The sequence below is a fragment of the Varroa jacobsoni genome, unplaced genomic scaffold (assembly GCF_002532875.2).
Source record: "Varroa jacobsoni isolate VJ856 unplaced genomic scaffold, vjacob_1.0 scaffold_228, whole genome shotgun sequence".
NCBI classification, from domain to species: Eukaryota; Metazoa; Arthropoda; class Arachnida; order Mesostigmata; family Varroidae; genus Varroa; species Varroa jacobsoni.
The window spans coordinates 88,748-106,394 of record NW_019213130.1 but is presented as its reverse complement, the minus strand read 5'-3'; the positions used below and the strand labels follow the sequence as shown (position 1 = coordinate 106,394).

Genomic DNA, 17,647 nt, shown 5'->3' with positions numbered 1-17,647 from the left:
ATATATACTTTGACAAATAACGTATGGAAACGTTAATAATATAAATATATATATATATAGTGTGATATGATTGCCAACCAGCCACCCTTTTTGTCACATGGATTTGGATTAGAGAATAAGTGCGTAGCTGGTAACGTTGGATTATTTGCTTTATCCTGAAAGTAATTGGGGCATGACAATGATATCTCGTATTTGCATCAAATGACCAGACTGCGCGCTTTCGATTGCCTTGTCCTCGGCCCAGAGTCTAATGAGATTGCGGATGGTATTTATTGTTTCGTTTTTGGCGACTCTCTCACAGGAAAAAAAGCCCCTAGTTTCCATTGCAAGTGCCACCGCCACCACACATCCGAACCCACTTGACATTGCCGCCAAACTCGATTTCTCTCCAGTGCACCGCCATGTTTTCGCCTAACTCATTTTCGGCCGGCTGTAAAGAATAAAACACTCCCCGTTCATACCAATCGTATGCTCCTACGAAGTTTTTTTAGTGACAGAACTTCCGCAAATTTCATGTGGAATACACCACACGCATCTTCAACGAACCTGGCGTCCCCCGTGAATTGACTCCATTTCTTGCTTTGTTTCCTCATGTTCAGTATTTGAATTGTAAATCTGTAGCACGTTACATATGAAATACTAGTTTTGATCAACAGAGCCCTTGGACTCCGAAACTTGACTTTTATGAAAAACTTCCTAGATTGCGCTGGAAGGCGCGTCCTTCGTGTCCCGGCATTTGGTCACCCCTCCTTATTGATTTTCAACACTTTAATCTGTTCTTGAAGCGTTCGCCCCATTCACGCACTGTGCTGTCGCTTGAGACCTCCTTTCTGAATGTCTTTACTACTCATCAGTAAGTTTCCACCGTGCTATGGCCTCCGGAAAACAGGAACTTGACCATTAAGTGTTCACTTGCAAGACTAAAAGATGTTTTTCTCTTAAACTATTTTCTTCTAGAATAAACTGAATCGAGTATAATTAAAAATTAAACCAAGTAGTAGTTTTCGCCAGCCTGACAAGTTCACAAAAAGTGCTACTTCAGTAAAAGATGAGCACTTCAAATTATTGAGTCAATTCCATGAAAATGTAACTTGTCCTAGTTGTATTAGCGTGCTCGATTATTATATCAAGTCATAACTACCATGAATTATTGTGTAGATAAGGTCCTGTCTATTCAAAAAATAGGGGCGATATAGCGAGGACCAACCTACAGACACTGAAGATAGTGCGGAAATAGCATCTTTATCGTCGAGTTGCACACCTAGCTCCACAATCCTTAATCTGAATTGTGCGATCTTGGTGTCACATGTGTGTAAACTAGTGTGAAGAGAAAGCTTGAAGGTAGTGTAATGGTGAACGATTGTGTCCTTCCGGAGAACTCAAATGTAAGATCTACTTTTTGGGATTGCTAAACCATAGGAGAGTCTGTGGAGTTGCCGAGTAGGCGCAACGTTGCTGTGCAATAGATTTTCTATGTACACACAAGTAGGTACTTTGAGCTTCTGATACTTTGGTTTGTTCTTTATTTTGGATGCAGTCACTTAACCTGGTAGAACAAAGCAAGGTCGAGAATCGAAGGCACACTGCTTGATCTATATATATATATATATATATATACAGTATATAACAATGGCAAATTAGCGAAAAGCCAAATACACTCTTTGTTCATACTGTAGCTACTACCCCTCGAGACCCTGCTAAGAAATCGATTTCCGTAAAAAAGCTGACGCAAACATTTTCGTTTTTCATTTATTAATCAAAAGCAGTATATAATTGTTGTTAATATTTGATCAAAAACTATGACAAGCATCACTTGTTCGTCAAATGTAGAAAAAGAGCCTCGCAATTGTTTTTAAGACATAGATGTGAGCCAAATGTTTGAACTTCATATCTGGTATTGCCGTCAAACAGGATTGCTTTAAAAGGCTAGCCAGCACACTCGCTTTTATATTTAATATTTAAATATTTAAAAGGCAAGCACGTGAGCACTGTAGTACAAAAGAGAGCTGTCACTCCGAAAGCTTTCGTATTTTAAAGAAATATCATACGGCAACATTTATCACCAAAATGTCGACAAAAGAAGCAATCCAATTATATATTATCCCGCACAAACGGCCGCGCATCTTGTGCATACGTTTTTGACAGAACTCGTGCACCAATAAGAAGTGAATGTTTATTTATATTAACTCTTTTCTTTTAGATTCTTCATTAGTAAACATTGCATTTTGGACAAAGGCGAATTAATTTAATAGACTTATATTTTTGAATATATACATTTTTTATATATCTCGGAAGTTCAGGTGTATATAGTTTGGGCTATTTATAAAATTATGGAAAGTTGTTAAGTACTATCTGCTTTGGGATAAATTTGTTCTCGAATATGTCAACGATGATAGGTACTTTCAAAAGCTTTTTTGCAGCTAAAACGACACGTACTACGCAGTTGATGTTTTTTTTGAAAATGTGAAAACCCTAACGTTTTCCATATATATAAACGATGTACATATGTATATCATTTGCTAGTACAAGCGTATGGAGTCCTGTGTTGCTGGTTTTCTGAAGCAGCAGATCTGCACTTGTAAGTTCTGCCAACAGTGGATAATAATGAACAGCTCACTAGTTTACGGTCGACACCGGCTAAAACATAACAACGTTTTGCGTGCAGTCGTCTCTTGTCCAAACACCACTTCATCGTCTTTATTTATGTCATCCGTGCCCATACGACGAAACGAAGAACGACGCTTCTGATTCTAATGCTGCTCAACGCAATTTCGCCATTACAAAGATATGTTGTGCAAAGCTCCCACGCGTGGATCATTGAACTTTTATTTCCAGAAACCTTAGAGAATATCAAACTATTTGCTTGGAGTAAGTTGGAATTACTTATCGTTCAGCGTACAGGTTATCAATAAAACTTTTTTGGGCAACAAGCTAATTTCGAATGGCAAAACGTACGGATGCCGAGTGCTTTATATGATATTTTTGTTTTAGTCAGTTATTGCCATTTATAGTCCAGCAAATTTTATTGCCGACGACTACATAGGGTGTGCATTATTTCTACACATCTATATACAAACTTAGTTTTGCATTTTTTGTTACTTCTTTTTGAATACCTGAATAGTGCGCCTTACATTAATAGCACGGTTTTTTTTGTTAGATTAGACCCATTTCTAGCTCTATTTTGCTAGCGGTGGTCTATCAGATCACGATCGTTCGCGCGGGCGCCGCTGCGCAGCGCGGAGTGGCGCGCGCGCAAGATGTGTGTGTCCCGTCGTTTTGCTTATTGATCCATTTGGAGTTATTTGACGGACGGTTTTGTCCGCTGTTTAGCGCAGGTTAGTCCCCACTAAGGGTCTGCTAGTTAAGAACACGCGCCGCTGCTTATATCCTCGACCGTAACAAGAATGTCTAGCAATCTTGGCTAAGCAGCGATAGCGGGCAGGAAGACAGGCATGGAGCATAAGGCAATCGTTAGCAGACGACAGTCGACTAATGAGAACCACTGCCAGCATCGTCTCTGCCGCTGTTTTAGCGGAGCAGCCAGCCGGATCGACAGCAGCTCCGCCGCCATAGGTAATTCGTCGTGGATCGGCGCCGACACTCGAGCTGTATGGGTCATTGCAGTTTCGAATGTGTCCGAGCTTGGTTGTTAGGCAAGGCTGTATGTGTGTGTCTTGGCACTTCTTGTTTGTACTGTGTGTAATGCAGCATCCCTACTGCGACCTGTGTGGTTTGTGGGTGTGTGTGTGTGGGTCTGGAGTTTTGCTGCGGAGCCGCTGTTGTGTCGGAGTCAACAGAGGCGGATAGAAATTTTAGCTGGCAAGACTCCGCCAGGCTAGTAGGGTCATGTCTCGCTTAAATCGTCTGCTGTCGAGGCAGCGGCGTGAGCTCTCTTTGGCGAGCTGGCAGTGGGTGCCGTCGCAGCGATCAATTCGCTGAGTGCTGCTGCGGGCCTGTGATTCGTTCATTCGTTTGATTGTTTAGTAACTCGCTAGCTGTTGGCTCGATCGCTTAGCTCAAGCCGAGCAACCAGTCGACGACGGACGAAGCACGCGGCTGGCGGCGGTGGCGGCAAGCTGAGTCTCGTTTAGCAGCTACTGCTGCGCTGGTGTTGATTGTTGTGCTGCTGCTGCTGCTGCTGCGGGCCGGTAGCAGTAGTGCGACTACGGCTACTGGTGGTGCCATTGCTGTAGTATAGCAGCAAGCGAGCAATGGCGTCGCTATGGTGGTGGGATGTTGTTTTGGTGTGTGCTGTTGAGAGCCAGCGAGCTGCTGCTGCTGTGTGAGGGGAGAGTAATGGACGGACAACCGGCCGAAGCTGTGGCAGCATCGGCGAAAGCACAGCCAACAGCGACTGCTAACAGCGGTCCGAGTCGGGCTAGCAGCGCACTCGCTGCCGTGAACGGGCGAAACGACTCGCCAATGAACAACGACCAGGCCACGGCAGCACGACAGCAGATCCAGGCACATCGAAGGTGCTACCTATAAAGTTAACACATAGATGTGGCTGGCAGTCGGAGGACCCACAACGGCGGCGGCAGCGACGACGATCTAATTAACTGCTGCCAGGATCAGCAATCTACTACAGTGTTTAAGTTCGTCCTGTGCTCGGTGTACAGCTGCCCTATAACTGTCGTACGGGAATGCCTCGCCGGGCTAGACAGCCGCCCAAAGAGCAACTCTAGCGCCCTAACAGAGGTACGCGAACGTATTTCTACTGCTGCGAAAGTCGCTCAACCAGCGGCAAGCAAGGAAAAACGAACCAATACATGTGCACGATTCCTTATTTGCAATCTCGGTTCGTGTGAGTGTGCGTTGTATGATCAAGGATGCATCAGGGCAACATTCTCTCCCTGTTTCTATCTCCCTCTGAGGATAATTATTCTGTGTGCGTGCGTGTGCATGTGTGGGTCTGCGACTGTGTATATGTGAACCCTGGTCAATCGTATGTGTATCTTCTATGCGTATCTTGTATCTGTGTAAAATCTTGGCGACGCTGTCAATAGGTCGATAGAATACGTATCAAATCTATGTAGCGATTGTGGTCAAAAAGAAAAGAGACTTCAGACGCCGATACGTCGGGTAGTAGCACTGTATTGCTCTGTCGCTTGCGCCAATAAATCAGTAAACTACCGAACGAATAGTAACAAGAGATGGTAGCATCTCATCATCAACAGCAACACTAACAAGGCAAGGCCTTCACAAATAGAGAGACATACTAGTTACTATGGGGGCAGTTGCAACAGCGACTAGAATCATTCGTGTGCCCATGGTTCCACAGTGGATAAATCGAAGTATCGAATGGACCTAAGATTCTTAATTCTTCTGCTGTATGTTAATTCTACCTTCCTATATCAGATACAGTGCGTGAATTCAAGATTAGTTAGTGTCTTTTGTGGTCTGTGGTGTCTGTCCGGCCTGTCTGCTGTGTGCTAATAGCTGGATATGTGCCCAACGTAAATACGTATCACTAGTATTAACACTACTACCATAAGCCTCCTCGTTAAAGCGGAATGTTCCACTGATACGGTACCCACAGCTTTCAGGATGCCTACAGGTACCAAGCTCTTGGGACTCTTTTGAATGAAGGATATTCGTAATGATTACGGATAATGCTGCAATGTTTGTTTTTTAAGCTGTCGCTATAAAAACAAGTTCCGTATGTGTCCTGCGAAGAAAGCAACACTGCATGAGACTTTCACTCTGAGCTAGCTTACTGAGGCTGCGTGGTTCACGTAGATTGGTTCTATTTCTATGAGCCTTCATCTAGCAGGATTGAGTGCGTTGCAGAAGGATGTGATAACCTTTAGAATAGAACAAGAGAAAGATTTTAATAATATAGTGGTGTTATTATAATCACAACCATTACTACTATCACTGAAGGCAAAATCAAAGTTACTACAAGTTGCAATGCACGAAAAAATTCTCAATTTAATGAAGGCTGCGATTGCTGCCATTGAATGACTTCTCACCAAACGGAAAGCAAAAATATCACCGTTGATTGGGCCCTTGGTTAACTTTTTGGAGCACAGTTGTGTCTCCAGCAATTCCGTTTTGCCTTTGTGACTGACGTATTGCACTTATGGGCATTTGGAGCGCTGATAGAAGTCAGCTTGTGAAAGATGTTCGGTGTCTGACAAAAAATATAAAACGTTTCCAAGGCTACCACGTTTTTTCGCGAATAGTACAATAACATGCAGCATATCATATTTAAACAAGATTTGAAATAATATTTGTATTAAAAATGAACATAGAAATCGTAAAATGAATATATTACTCAATAACTATTGAAGGCTCGTTGTTTTATCAGTGCTCAACACTTCCATGGTCTCATGTGCGCGTGTTTTCTAAGTGCTGCTGGCGCTGTTGCGTGTGACATCTCCAGAACAAAGAGCTGTAGCGGCAGATATGTCGTTTTATGTCTAAGAAACGACGCTTGCAAACAGTAAGACAGATTTAAGCTGAGCTGGGCTGTGGTAACGACAGTCTAGTGTGTAGCTGCCGTTGCCGATGGTTATGGACAATAGTGCTCATTCTACTCGATCCACACAAGTAAATGTGCCGGCCACAGTTTATTATGGCTTCATGTATATGCCTGAGTACTATCAAAGCGAAAGGTCCCGACTGTCGACCAGCAGCGGCAGCAATGGTGGTTACTGCCTGTCGTCATAGAGTGGACCACAGCCAGTTCAAGTAGCCTGAGGAGTAATCATTGAGCGCCACTGGCATTCGCCGCGGAAGCAGTAACAGTGATGGCGATAGTGATGAGTTTGGCTGGTTGGTTTTGCGATTATTCCCTATATCCTTGTGGACCTGTTATTTTCCGATACACTGAACCGATCGCCGCTCATCACTCGAAGACGGTATAGGCACATGACATTTCTAATACTCCAGTCATATGTGCAGTAGATAAGCTAGCAGCCTCGCGTCAGACTTCACAACAATGCGGAAAAACGTGTAGAACATGTATGTATTTTCGCAAAGCCTGAATGACTTTTGTCTGCCATTTGATATATTAATGAACTATGATTTAAGCCAAATTATATTCCACTGTGGTCTTGTAACTTATCTTTTGCATGTAGCCAACAAAACTTACAAGTATCAAAAGAAGCACATACTTCTCTACAGACTAATTGTCCACAGGAACAATTTCCAGGCAATGCCGACAGCATCAGGGTGTCAGAACCAACGTCACACAATTAATAGCAAGCGACCATGAACAGCATATAACAAAAGAAGCAGTATTTAATTATTCCATAGCGACTACAGCCACCACCGCTAAAACAGTTAGGTCTTTGTCATTTACTGTGGGTTCTATCAGGAGCACTAACCATAGCCTAGAAGCAACAGCCATGCCAAGGGAAAACAGCCGCCAATATCATCGCCGTTACAACGACCATAATACTGTTATTGATGTTGCTGGGGTGGTATGCCTGGAGGCACGGGCGGCTATAGACGCAGCGCCTTTGTTGTAACAAACTTTGCGTGCGTTTGCGTAACAACACACGCTCCAGGCTAGCTTGCTCGAATGTCGTTTGTTGTGTTAGTAATGTTACGTTTAGAATACTTAACGAATAACCAGTTTAGCGAGCATAGACAAACAGAGGGGTGCTGACATGTACACACCAGATGAGTCCAAAAAGAACCAGACAAAACGACTTGTCTCTGTGTTTGACATTTTTCTCCGGGATAGTTACTGTTATAGCTGGTGACTGAACATCGTTTTCATTTACCGGTCAGAAGGCTTTATAGACTAACAAGCGCATTGCCGCTTGTTTCAGCTTGGCAACCTCGTCCACTGGAGTCCATTAAATTTTTGATTGACCGATAACACAGATGATTAAAAGAGCAACCACTGATCGACACTGTCCAATCTTACCACTCACTCCTAGCGAATTCACTCGTCCACAGAGTGATTTGTTTCCATAGTTAGATAGTGGTAGGTGATATCTGATTCGACCTATAATAAATGCTCGGAATGACACTGAAAAGTCTACCTAATTCTGTGTAGGGAATTCGGATTACACGCTAAATCGTTTTTTGGCGATCGTTATAGCTCGTTAACTTTCTTCTACCTCAAAAATATGAAAATGTGAAGCTTGCGATTAGCAGTGCTCCAATAAAGCTTCTTGTTATGATGCGGATATTTCGCTGAGTTGTCCTTTGAATTGTACCCTTTGTCCCGACGCAATAAAGATCGTCCAGAACTTTCAACACGGAATCTATACGCACTGCTCTTGCGATAACTCACTAGGTGACGCTGGCTTTAGCGCTGCCACTGTGAATCGCGCACCTTTCGAAGTGATTTGGTGGTAGAAACCATCTGCTATTCAATTCGACATAAGGCACAAGGCCACTTATTCTGAACGATTTATTGCTGCAAAATATATTTGGCAAATGTATTATCGCCATCAAACTCGTACTGTTGTAAGACATTACAACTAATGTATCGTAGTATAATGGAACATTAATTTTGACTACATATTGTTCTTGAAATTGGTCAAAAAGAGTCTGATAGACACGTGGCCAATATTTTGCCGTGCTTTTGTGTTTTTTTTTTTGTTATAAAATGATCATGCTGAACAACTCATTTTATGATTCCTTCTGTTTCTCTGCTGTAACAATTATATCCTAATGTTATTCCAACAACATTCTTGTTGCCAACGAGAATGTTGCTTGTATCAGTGTTGGAATTCATTTGACCAACTGAGTTACTTGCAGGGGAGGCGACGATACTTACGCTGATTGTATGTGGCTTTCATGAGAAGTATCTCTTACTCTACAACCAGTCTATGTGATTGACCAAGAACCCGTCTTAAGCCTAAACCATGACATCGCCGCTGCAGGAGTTCAAATCAAAAATCAAATAAATCACAAGCTATGTTTAGTGTGTTCATTCTATTTTCTTTACTTTGCCATTTGCATTACATTAGTTTGTTCAAGTCCCGTATTAATTATTCGCTCTTGATGAGAGTAGATATGCTCATCTCAATGAGAAATTAACATATGTTTCAAACTACTGAGTAGAGGAAATATTTTAGAATGTATAAAACTATTCTGTAAAATTTCTGGAGGCTGATTATTTTTGCACGTAGGAAATCCTTGCACTGCTCAGTAGTTAGAAGGAAATTGGTTATTGTGGTTCAAAAGAAAGTCTGCAATGCAATGCATTGACGCAATATACGAGGGTGTCCGCTATCCAAACATTAGGGCCGGCAGATGTTACTTTTACTCTACCTTGAAAAAATTTTTAGCACTGTCCTTAGTGCACTCAGTTTCATCTGTAAAATAGAGATAATTAAAATTATGTGAATTTTTAAGGCTAAATTGGCTTTCTAGGCGTCGCCCATGTTATAATTAATAAAACGCAGCACCTCAGAGTAGAAGCACTATGTGAGAAATGAAGTTGCTCCAAGCAATGACAGCATACCCAAGGTTTTACCAGAACTGAGAACGCTCACCGCTAATCCATCCACTTCAGCCTCTTAAACCATATTGACTAGTTCCAGCAGTTGGAGCAGTGAGCAAAATAAAAGTCACAATCACCTGATAGCCTGAAATCCCACTAGGAATTTTTCCAAAATTCACTAGGGATACTTGGACTGACCGAACGTCACGGAGTGGTTAATTCATACTAAAACATTAAATCAACTTACAATTTGGAGAAATTATAGGACGGCAGAGTGGCACAAAACTCTTAAGTTATTGGTGTTTAAGAATAAAACTCACGATTGTGCTGCTCTGTTTACCATTACCGTACTCTTTTGTTAAATTTCTTTACTTTTAATTTCGTTTCTTTTAATTTATTTTCAGGATGCCCCTGATCTACCCTTCTCGGGGTGGGCGAGGGGGGCCCTCTAACGCGGGAGGTGAACATCATCCTCCTAGTCATAAGTTACATCATCCTCATTTACATCCACAACAAAATCAACATCATCCGTTTCATCATCCACACCCCCTTGTGGCACATGGAGCACCTCCACAGTGTCAGCCCCATACGAACCTCTGGTCGACGCCAACGAATGCAACAACAACGTTATCAACAGCATCTACAACATCAGCTGCAACAACCGGAACAACGGGAGCGCCTAGTAGCCGAAGCCCCGGTCAGGGGCAGACAGTTGCAGGGGCACCGTCAGCAGTGATAGCTAATGATACAGCTACGGCGAACTTGTTACATCAACAGAACGCGCTAGACACCACGACATTACTGGGACGCCAGCCCGCTTCAGCGATGGGATATAATCACCAGCATGTGCCGTTGCTTGGAGCTACGATTGCAGGCGTCTCACCAATGCCACAAGGCGGCGATGCGCAAGCGATTGCAGGAAACGTCCCGCGAGGGACGCTTCCTGTCCCTCTGTCACCGCCAACACTCGGGGCGGGCCTGCATCTTCTATCTCCCTCGTCCCTGGCCGCGTCTTCGGTGCCCGACTATGATCATGACTATCCGGTTATGGCTCGGGTTCCCCCAGAGGAGACGTTCGAACGGCACGCCCCACGACTATTGAATTTTCTTCACTCGTACGCTGCTAATCCGGGTGATGCGCGAAGAAAGCTAAAGGAAGAAGCAGTAAAACTGAGATGGCTTGACGCGGGCATTTATCAAAGCCCTGATGGAAACTTGTACAAGGTAAATATCTATCATATGGCAAGACAGACGCTATTATATGTAAAAGAGAATTTCAACATTTCGTCTTTATTAATGAAAAAAAATGTAAGGAATGACTATGGCAAAGGCAAAAAAATCTACGATTTACGATCGTGTCTTTTTGAATAATTATAACTGAGGCAACCATATGAGTGAATAATTTTGCTGAATTTTTCTTTTCGATATATGGCTCTTCAGCAATTACTCGAAGAGCCATCATCAACTGACTCCGATTATGAGCCGACAGAAACCGACCTCAAACAATGGCTGAAATTGCATAAGAAGCGGAAACGAATATGTGAACAGCTACAGAAACGGTCGCAGGATCAAGAGGGGGCCCTGAGGAACAGTAAATACAAGTACAAATCATGGGGTGTTCTCACTCGGAACGAGCCTATCAGCCTTGAGGCGGACTTCGATGACAAAGAGGAGCTGCGGTTAAACTTCCGACCCGAGGAGGTCGAGGCGATGATCGCCGCCGAAAAGGCTCGTTTGCTAAAGAAGCGCTTCGCTGGAGCCCACGTTAGTCGCGGTCGGGGGAACTCGGCGCATCAGTGGGGCCTGCAGAGCAGCAGCAGTAGTAGTGACGACTCTTCCAGCGGTGAGGACAACAGCGACAACTCGGACTCGGAAAGCGATCAACAACCGCCACCACCGATAACAGAACAGCAGACTCCTCCTGTCGAAGTCGTCAAAAGAGGGCGCAAGAAAAAGGAAAAGACGCCTGCGCAGTTGGCTGCCGAAGCTGCGGCAAAACGTAGAAAACTTTGGTCGGACTTGAGCAAAAAGGACGCGCACCGGGCTTTCAAGCACAACCAGGCATCACGAAAGGAAAGTCTACATTTGGCTAAAAAGCTCGCTGTCGGATGCATGCGCGAAGTACGGAAACGGGCCCTCGCATCGCAGAAGATCGCCAGGGAAAATGCGTCTCGGTCGAAAAGGTAATCGTAATTATCAGTTCTAATTAATGCAGCTATTTGTACGTGGTTGTTTTACAAAAGCGTCGTGTTCTTAAATGAATGTCGTAGGATTAAGAAAAATGTGGTGTTTTGATCAGCGAAAATAGGTGATACCGCTACGGTACGTAAATACTTTTATTTGACGCATTTTTTGCTATTTCTGTTTAGATTAAAGTTGTCACTTTACATGTACAATAGTATTCATATCTATAGATCGAGCATCTCAAACTATTAATTTAGCAGCTGTTTTAATTATTTCACTGTTTCATTTGCAGATTGTGTAGAGAAATGCAAGCATTGTGGAAACGCTATGATCGCGCTGAGAAAGACCAAAGGAAAAGGGCAGAAAAAGAAGCATTAGAGCAATTAAAAGTCGACGCAGAGTTGCGAGAAGCCAAACGGCAGCAGCGTAAACTTAATTTCCTTATTACGCAGACCGAGCTATACGCACACTTTATGAGTCGAAAGCGGACTGGGGATGAACAAGACGCGTCCACACAAGATATACTGGGCAAGCTTGACCATGTGCGGGATCCCAACGATGTTGATTTCGACGAGGACAGGTTAGAACTTTAACAGGACATTTCTGATGAAATTTTAGCAGTATTTACTTAACATATATGGTTTGGTTTAACTGTGCAACCCTTGGCAAGAAAGCAATAGTAGATTATATTAGAAATGTGTAGCAGATATGATCCGCCTTAACGTGACCTTTATTTCTCGTAAACTTCAGATTGAAAAGCGAGGCTCTCCACAATGCGCGGAACGCGTTCTTGGCACATAGACAGGAGACCGAGAACTTCGACGCCGAATTTGGCGTACGGGCACCAAAGGAGGAGAATACACATAATGATATTGAAAAGGGAGGGGACGAACAGATGGAACTTCCGCAGCCGTCAATGTTCCAAGGGACATTAAAGGGATACCAAATAAAGGGCATGAGTTGGTTATATGGGCTTTATGACAGAGGTATCAATGGTATCTTGGCGGACGAGATGGGCTTGGGTAAAACGGTCCAAACAATCGCGTTTCTTTGCGCGCTTGTGGAGCGCCAAGCCATTTGGGGTCCGTTCCTAGTGATCGCACCAGCTTCGACATTACACAATTGGCAACAGGAACTCAGCAAGTTTGTGCCGCGCCTAAAAGTTGTCCCATACTGGGGCAATACAGCAGACAGAAAAGTGCTTCGAAAATTCTGGTCAGCTCGAAATCAGGATCTCCACACAGAGCAAAGCCAGTTTCACGTTGTGGTCACAAGCTATCAGCTCGTCATTCAGGACGTGAAATTCTTTCAGAGAATACACTGGCAATACATGGTGCTTGACGAAGCTCAGGCAATCAAAAGTACAGCAAGTCAGCGCTGGAAAGTCTTGCTGAGCTTCTCATGTCGCAATCGATTACTGCTGACAGGAACACCAATACAGAATGCTATGCAGGAACTGTGGGGTCTGCTCCACTTTATTATGCCTTCGCTTTTTGATTCGCACCAGGAATTCAACGAGTGGTTCTCAAAGGATATCGAGAGCCATGCAGAGAACAAGACCGCAATCGACGAGAAACATCTGTCGCGCCTTCACATGATTCTCAAGCCATTCATGTTGAGAAGGTAGGTACTATTATAAAATGTTCCATTTAAAAAAGACGCGAAGATTGTTACGTAATGAATGGGGTAAACGATGTCTCACTCTAAAACCTCATTGTGGGATAGTTTTGCTGATAGTGACTGGTATTATACATCTTTTCGTTCGGTTTCAGAATAAAAAAAGACGTAGAAAATGAGCTTTCGGATAAAATAGAGATTCGCATCGACTGCCCGTTGAGCCAACGCCAGAAGGATATGTGTGCAGCCTTGAAAAAGAAGATCCGTATTGAAGACCTGATGCAGAGTTCGGGTCTAGGCGTGGGTATGGCTGGATCAGCGCAAGCCGTAAGTTCAGCGACCAGTTGTCTAATGAATATCGTGATGCAGTTCCGAAAGGTGTGCAATCACCCCGACCTATTCGAGCGTGAAGATGTGCGCAGCCCCTTTTTCATGCAGCTAAATCCGGTCTCTCTGCCAAAGAGCTACTTCGATGAAGAACTGTTCCTAAAGCCAATTGTCAGTCGCCGTTTTGTAAATATTTGGATACCTGCTAAGATATATGAACGCAGCCAACCCGTGAGCTATGTCGAAAATATCTCGCCTGTTAACTTCAATACGTTTAACAACTCGTTTGAGTATCTGTCTTTAACTGGACTGGGGGCCACGGAAGTAACGCAATGTTCTTTGGGGAGTGTGCTAGATCGCTTGTTGATCGCAAAGATGGAAAACGTTCGTCGAGAACGACGGTACCATCAAGCCGTAATGGAGGAACCCATCGAGTGGTTCGCCCTGCCAGTTATTCTTCCACCCCGACCGGCGGTTAAATATAGCGCTCTACGTAACCTACTGTTTTCAGTTGAGGATGAGAGCAACTGTTTCGAGTCGATCATCACTATAACTCCGATGGCAGAATCGCCTGCTCACTATGAACACCGAGTGAGAAAACTTAACGAACATCTTGACGATGACGGCGATGGAGTCAAGATTAAAGTCGAACATATAGTTCACAAAAAAAGGCCTGCTCAGCAGACAGAAACGATCATACCACCTCCAGATTTTACGATTGGCTGTTTAATGTCACCGTGCGTAGCTGCCCCTCCCGAAGTGATCACTAGTAGTCCCAAAGGTTTTCGATGGCTGCAGCGTGCTGCCGTCTGTGGCAGCCGTGAAGCATTCAACTGGTGGCATCACGGAAAAACGGCAGTGGGCCCGGAACTTGGTAGTTCATCGTCATTTATGACAGCCGCCGAAGACCGGACTCAATTCGGTGTCCGGGGCCTAAGACCGGCCCAGGGCTGGTCGCAGATCTTAATTCCAAACAAGGAGCGACTGGTAACGCAGAGCGGTAAACTTCACGCTCTTGACGGCTTGCTTCGACAACTAAAGGAGGGTGGGCATCGTGTGCTCATCTATTCACAGATGACCCGTATGATCGATCTGCTTGAGGAGCTCATGCTGCATAGGCGTTACATCTATATCCGCCTTGATGGTAGCTCTCGTATCTCTGATCGCCGTGACATGGTTGCGGACTTCCAGGAAAGAGCCGATATTTTTGTGTTCCTTCTATCGACTCGAGCAGGCGGTCTCGGCATCAATCTGACAGCCGCCGATACTGTGATATTCTACGATTCGGATTGGAACCCTACAGTGGACCAACAAGCTATGGACCGGGCCCATCGGCTTGGCCAAACCAAGCAGGTGATGGTATATCGCCTCATCTGTCAGGGCTCTATAGAGGAGCGTATTCTAGAGCGGGCGCGTGAAAAGAGTGAGATCCAAAGAATGGTAATGAGCGGCACACACATGCGGCCTCACGACGCACTAAAGCCGAAGGAAGTTGTATCGTTGTTGCTCGACGACGATGAGCTAGAGAGAAAATGTGAGTAATCAAGGCGATCGTAAGTATGAATTATTCAAGCAAAAGGGCGTATATATGTATTGTATAGCAATGGAGTGAATATAGAGATATTGTAAACAAAGTACTGCCTGTCAGACATGTTGCTACCAGTTGTTGTCCATTACTCCTGTTGAAAAATTAACATGTACATTAATTCTTGTGTTGTTGTTTTCCGTCTTTCTCTGCTTTGTAATTGCGTTATTGTCGTAGTCCGCCAGAAACAAGAAGAGCGAAGACTGCTGGCGCAACAGGCACAGATAGCACAACAACAGGCCCAGCAACAGGCGGCAGCAGCGGCCCAAACCGTTCTAGCGGAAACCTCGACGCCCCAGAATAACGCTCAAAGTAGTGACGGTGGTGCTAACGCAGCGGAAGCCTTGATGGGCTTTTTGCCGAAGCGAAAACGCAGCAACCGTTCGACAGGACGTCCGGTGGGACGGCCCAAGAAGATTAAACCGATGATACCCGAGGACTCAGTCGGCGACTCGGTACCGGCTTCACCGGCCAGCGAACTCAGTCTGTGCTCGACTAGTATGGTGGCAATACCTGATGACGAACGAGACGAAGCAGATGACGTTGAGGGCGTGCTCGTTGTCGACGAAGAATTGCAACGTGTGCCGCCAGGTGGAGTTGGTGCAGGTGGTGACGGTGGTGGGGAATCTCTTGGTGGCCTAGTTACTGCAAGTCATTCGTCTTCTACTAAAAAGCCGCCGAGCAGTCGGCAGCCGTTGAAGCCGAAGAGAAAGCGCGACCGAGAACGGGAGGAGAAACGCAAAGCTCGGGAAGCGGCTAAAGCTACTGCGGCAGCTGCAGCGGTAGTGGCTACCGCAGTATCACCGCCCCTACCTAGACAGGCACCGCTTCCACCTCTGCCCCCGAAAGTTCAGAGGCCATCGTCGGTCCTCGGGGTAGGGCCAGCTGTTGTTAATACTGTTGGCGGGAGTGGAGGTGGTAATAGTGGTGCAATGAATATAGGAAGTGGTCCTGCAGCTGGTGGGGGAGTCGTGCTTGACGTCGGGATGGGTGGCATTGCGATGGCTGACACCGCCTTCGCCTGGAACGACCTAAATCTGGATAACCTCGAAGAGATTGACGTTAATGATATTGATCTTTCGTCGCTTGATAATGTTAAAGTTTAGCAACGACAACAATACCGCCACCGCAATTGACCGATGAAGAAAATTAAATGGCATAGCCTTCTTGGTATCTTCTTGTGCTGCCCCCTACCGTAATGCATCTATTATCAGTGTACTAAACCAACGTGGCCATGTTTAATGGAGACTTTCCAAGAGCATTCAGTACACGGTAGCATGTGTTTAACAGCGTCGTTAAAGCTGTCGCCATTAATGTTGTAGGAAATTCGAAAGAAGCCTAGTTCCAAATAGTTAATAGCCCTGGTCAGTTGTGAAATATGAATTAAATTAATAATAAGATTAAAAATAATGTTAAAGATACGTCCAGATGATAACGGTCCATCGAATCTGGTGACCTTGTAATGTTCGAAGTCTCTCTACCTTTGAAACAATAGGAGAAACGCGCGCGAGTTCAGCATAGGCTGGTAACTCCAGTCTTGAGGATTATCTCTACGATGCGCGGGGGTGACCCCACCTATTGACTGAATATTAAAGAGAATTACGTAAATATATACAATAAAAATAATTCAAACACTTTTCGGAAACACACCGACAACTACATACACATAAGAAATACACAGAAACCGTATATATAAATAATCATACGTGAATAGTACATAGTAAAATAAACACAAGTAGTGCGCGACAAATATATAAGTAAATAAGCAAGCAAATGGAGTTGATATGTAAAGCTAAAGAGGTAAAATAACAAAAGGAAACAACCCAGTATCACCAAAAGAAGTTAACAACACAGAAAAAGAGTAAAATTGTGGAACTTGTAATGTATTTTTTTTGTTCTTTCATTATCAGTGTCGTGTAAATAGTTGCTGTACACAGTCGGCTGAAAAAAGTGGAGCAAGATGTACATATGTAACCGTTTTACTGTAAAACGAGTCAAATAAGAAAGAATGAGCTAAAAGAAGCACTTATGTGGAGTAACTTATAAGAAAGTGAGGAAGAAAATAAATTGAAGAAGAATGTACTTGGTAAACTTCGTGTTATTGCTAGCCATTGTTGTTCTAGTGCTCATCGCCCGAAAAGGCGCACATAGAAACACATTTGTTACTATAATATCAAGGAATATGTCGAAATGACCACTAGCATTGCTTATGTTTGCATGATCCAGTTTTGACCGAAAATAAAGTATAACATCAACTAACGACCGATACACAGGTGCAACATTTTATTTTGCACTGAGTAAGAAACTCAAACTTTTTTTGACTTCCTAACTTTGGCGTTTTTGTTCTGCAGAAGAGGTGACCGAATTTTGAAATCGACCCTATCAAACTTCAAAGACGAACATCGGTTGAAGAGTGAGATTTGTGACGCATCTAAAAGAGACGCTATACAAGGTATTGTCACTAGAAACCATAATAATATAATGTTATCTGTAAAAATATTTCATTTGATATAAATTTTCCTAAT

The 17,647-nt window shown here is 44.0% G+C and overlaps 1 protein-coding gene across 1 annotated transcript; it reads left to right on the top strand.

The window, feature by feature from the left end:
* The first annotated feature begins 3,868 nt into the window (after positions 1 to 3,868).
* Ino80 (chromatin-remodeling ATPase INO80) lies at positions 3,869 to 17,213 on the top strand. Its single transcript, XM_022855772.2, has 7 exons — positions 3,869 to 4,698; positions 9,814 to 10,633; positions 10,850 to 11,592; positions 11,886 to 12,173; positions 12,344 to 13,216; positions 13,366 to 15,071; positions 15,300 to 17,213. Exons 2-7 carry the CDS (start codon positions 9,815 to 9,817, stop codon positions 16,226 to 16,228), a joined length of 5,358 nt encoding a protein of 1,785 aa, XP_022711507.1. The 5' UTR covers positions 3,869 to 4,698; position 9,814; the 3' UTR covers positions 16,229 to 17,213.
* Positions 17,214 to 17,647: the final 434 nt, after the last annotated feature.

Coding starts and splice junctions, on each gene's coding strand:
- Ino80 (XM_022855772.2), top strand. CDS start 9,815: ATGCCCCTGATCTACCCTTCTCGGGGTGGGCGAGGGGGGCCCTCTAAC. Junction 11,593..11,885: donor AATGCGTCTCGGTCGAAAAG/GTAATCGTAATT, acceptor TTTCATTTGCAG/ATTGTGTAGAGAAATGCAAG. Junction 15,072..15,299: donor CGATGAGCTAGAGAGAAAAT/GTGAGTAATCAA, acceptor TTATTGTCGTAG/TCCGCCAGAAACAAGAAGAG.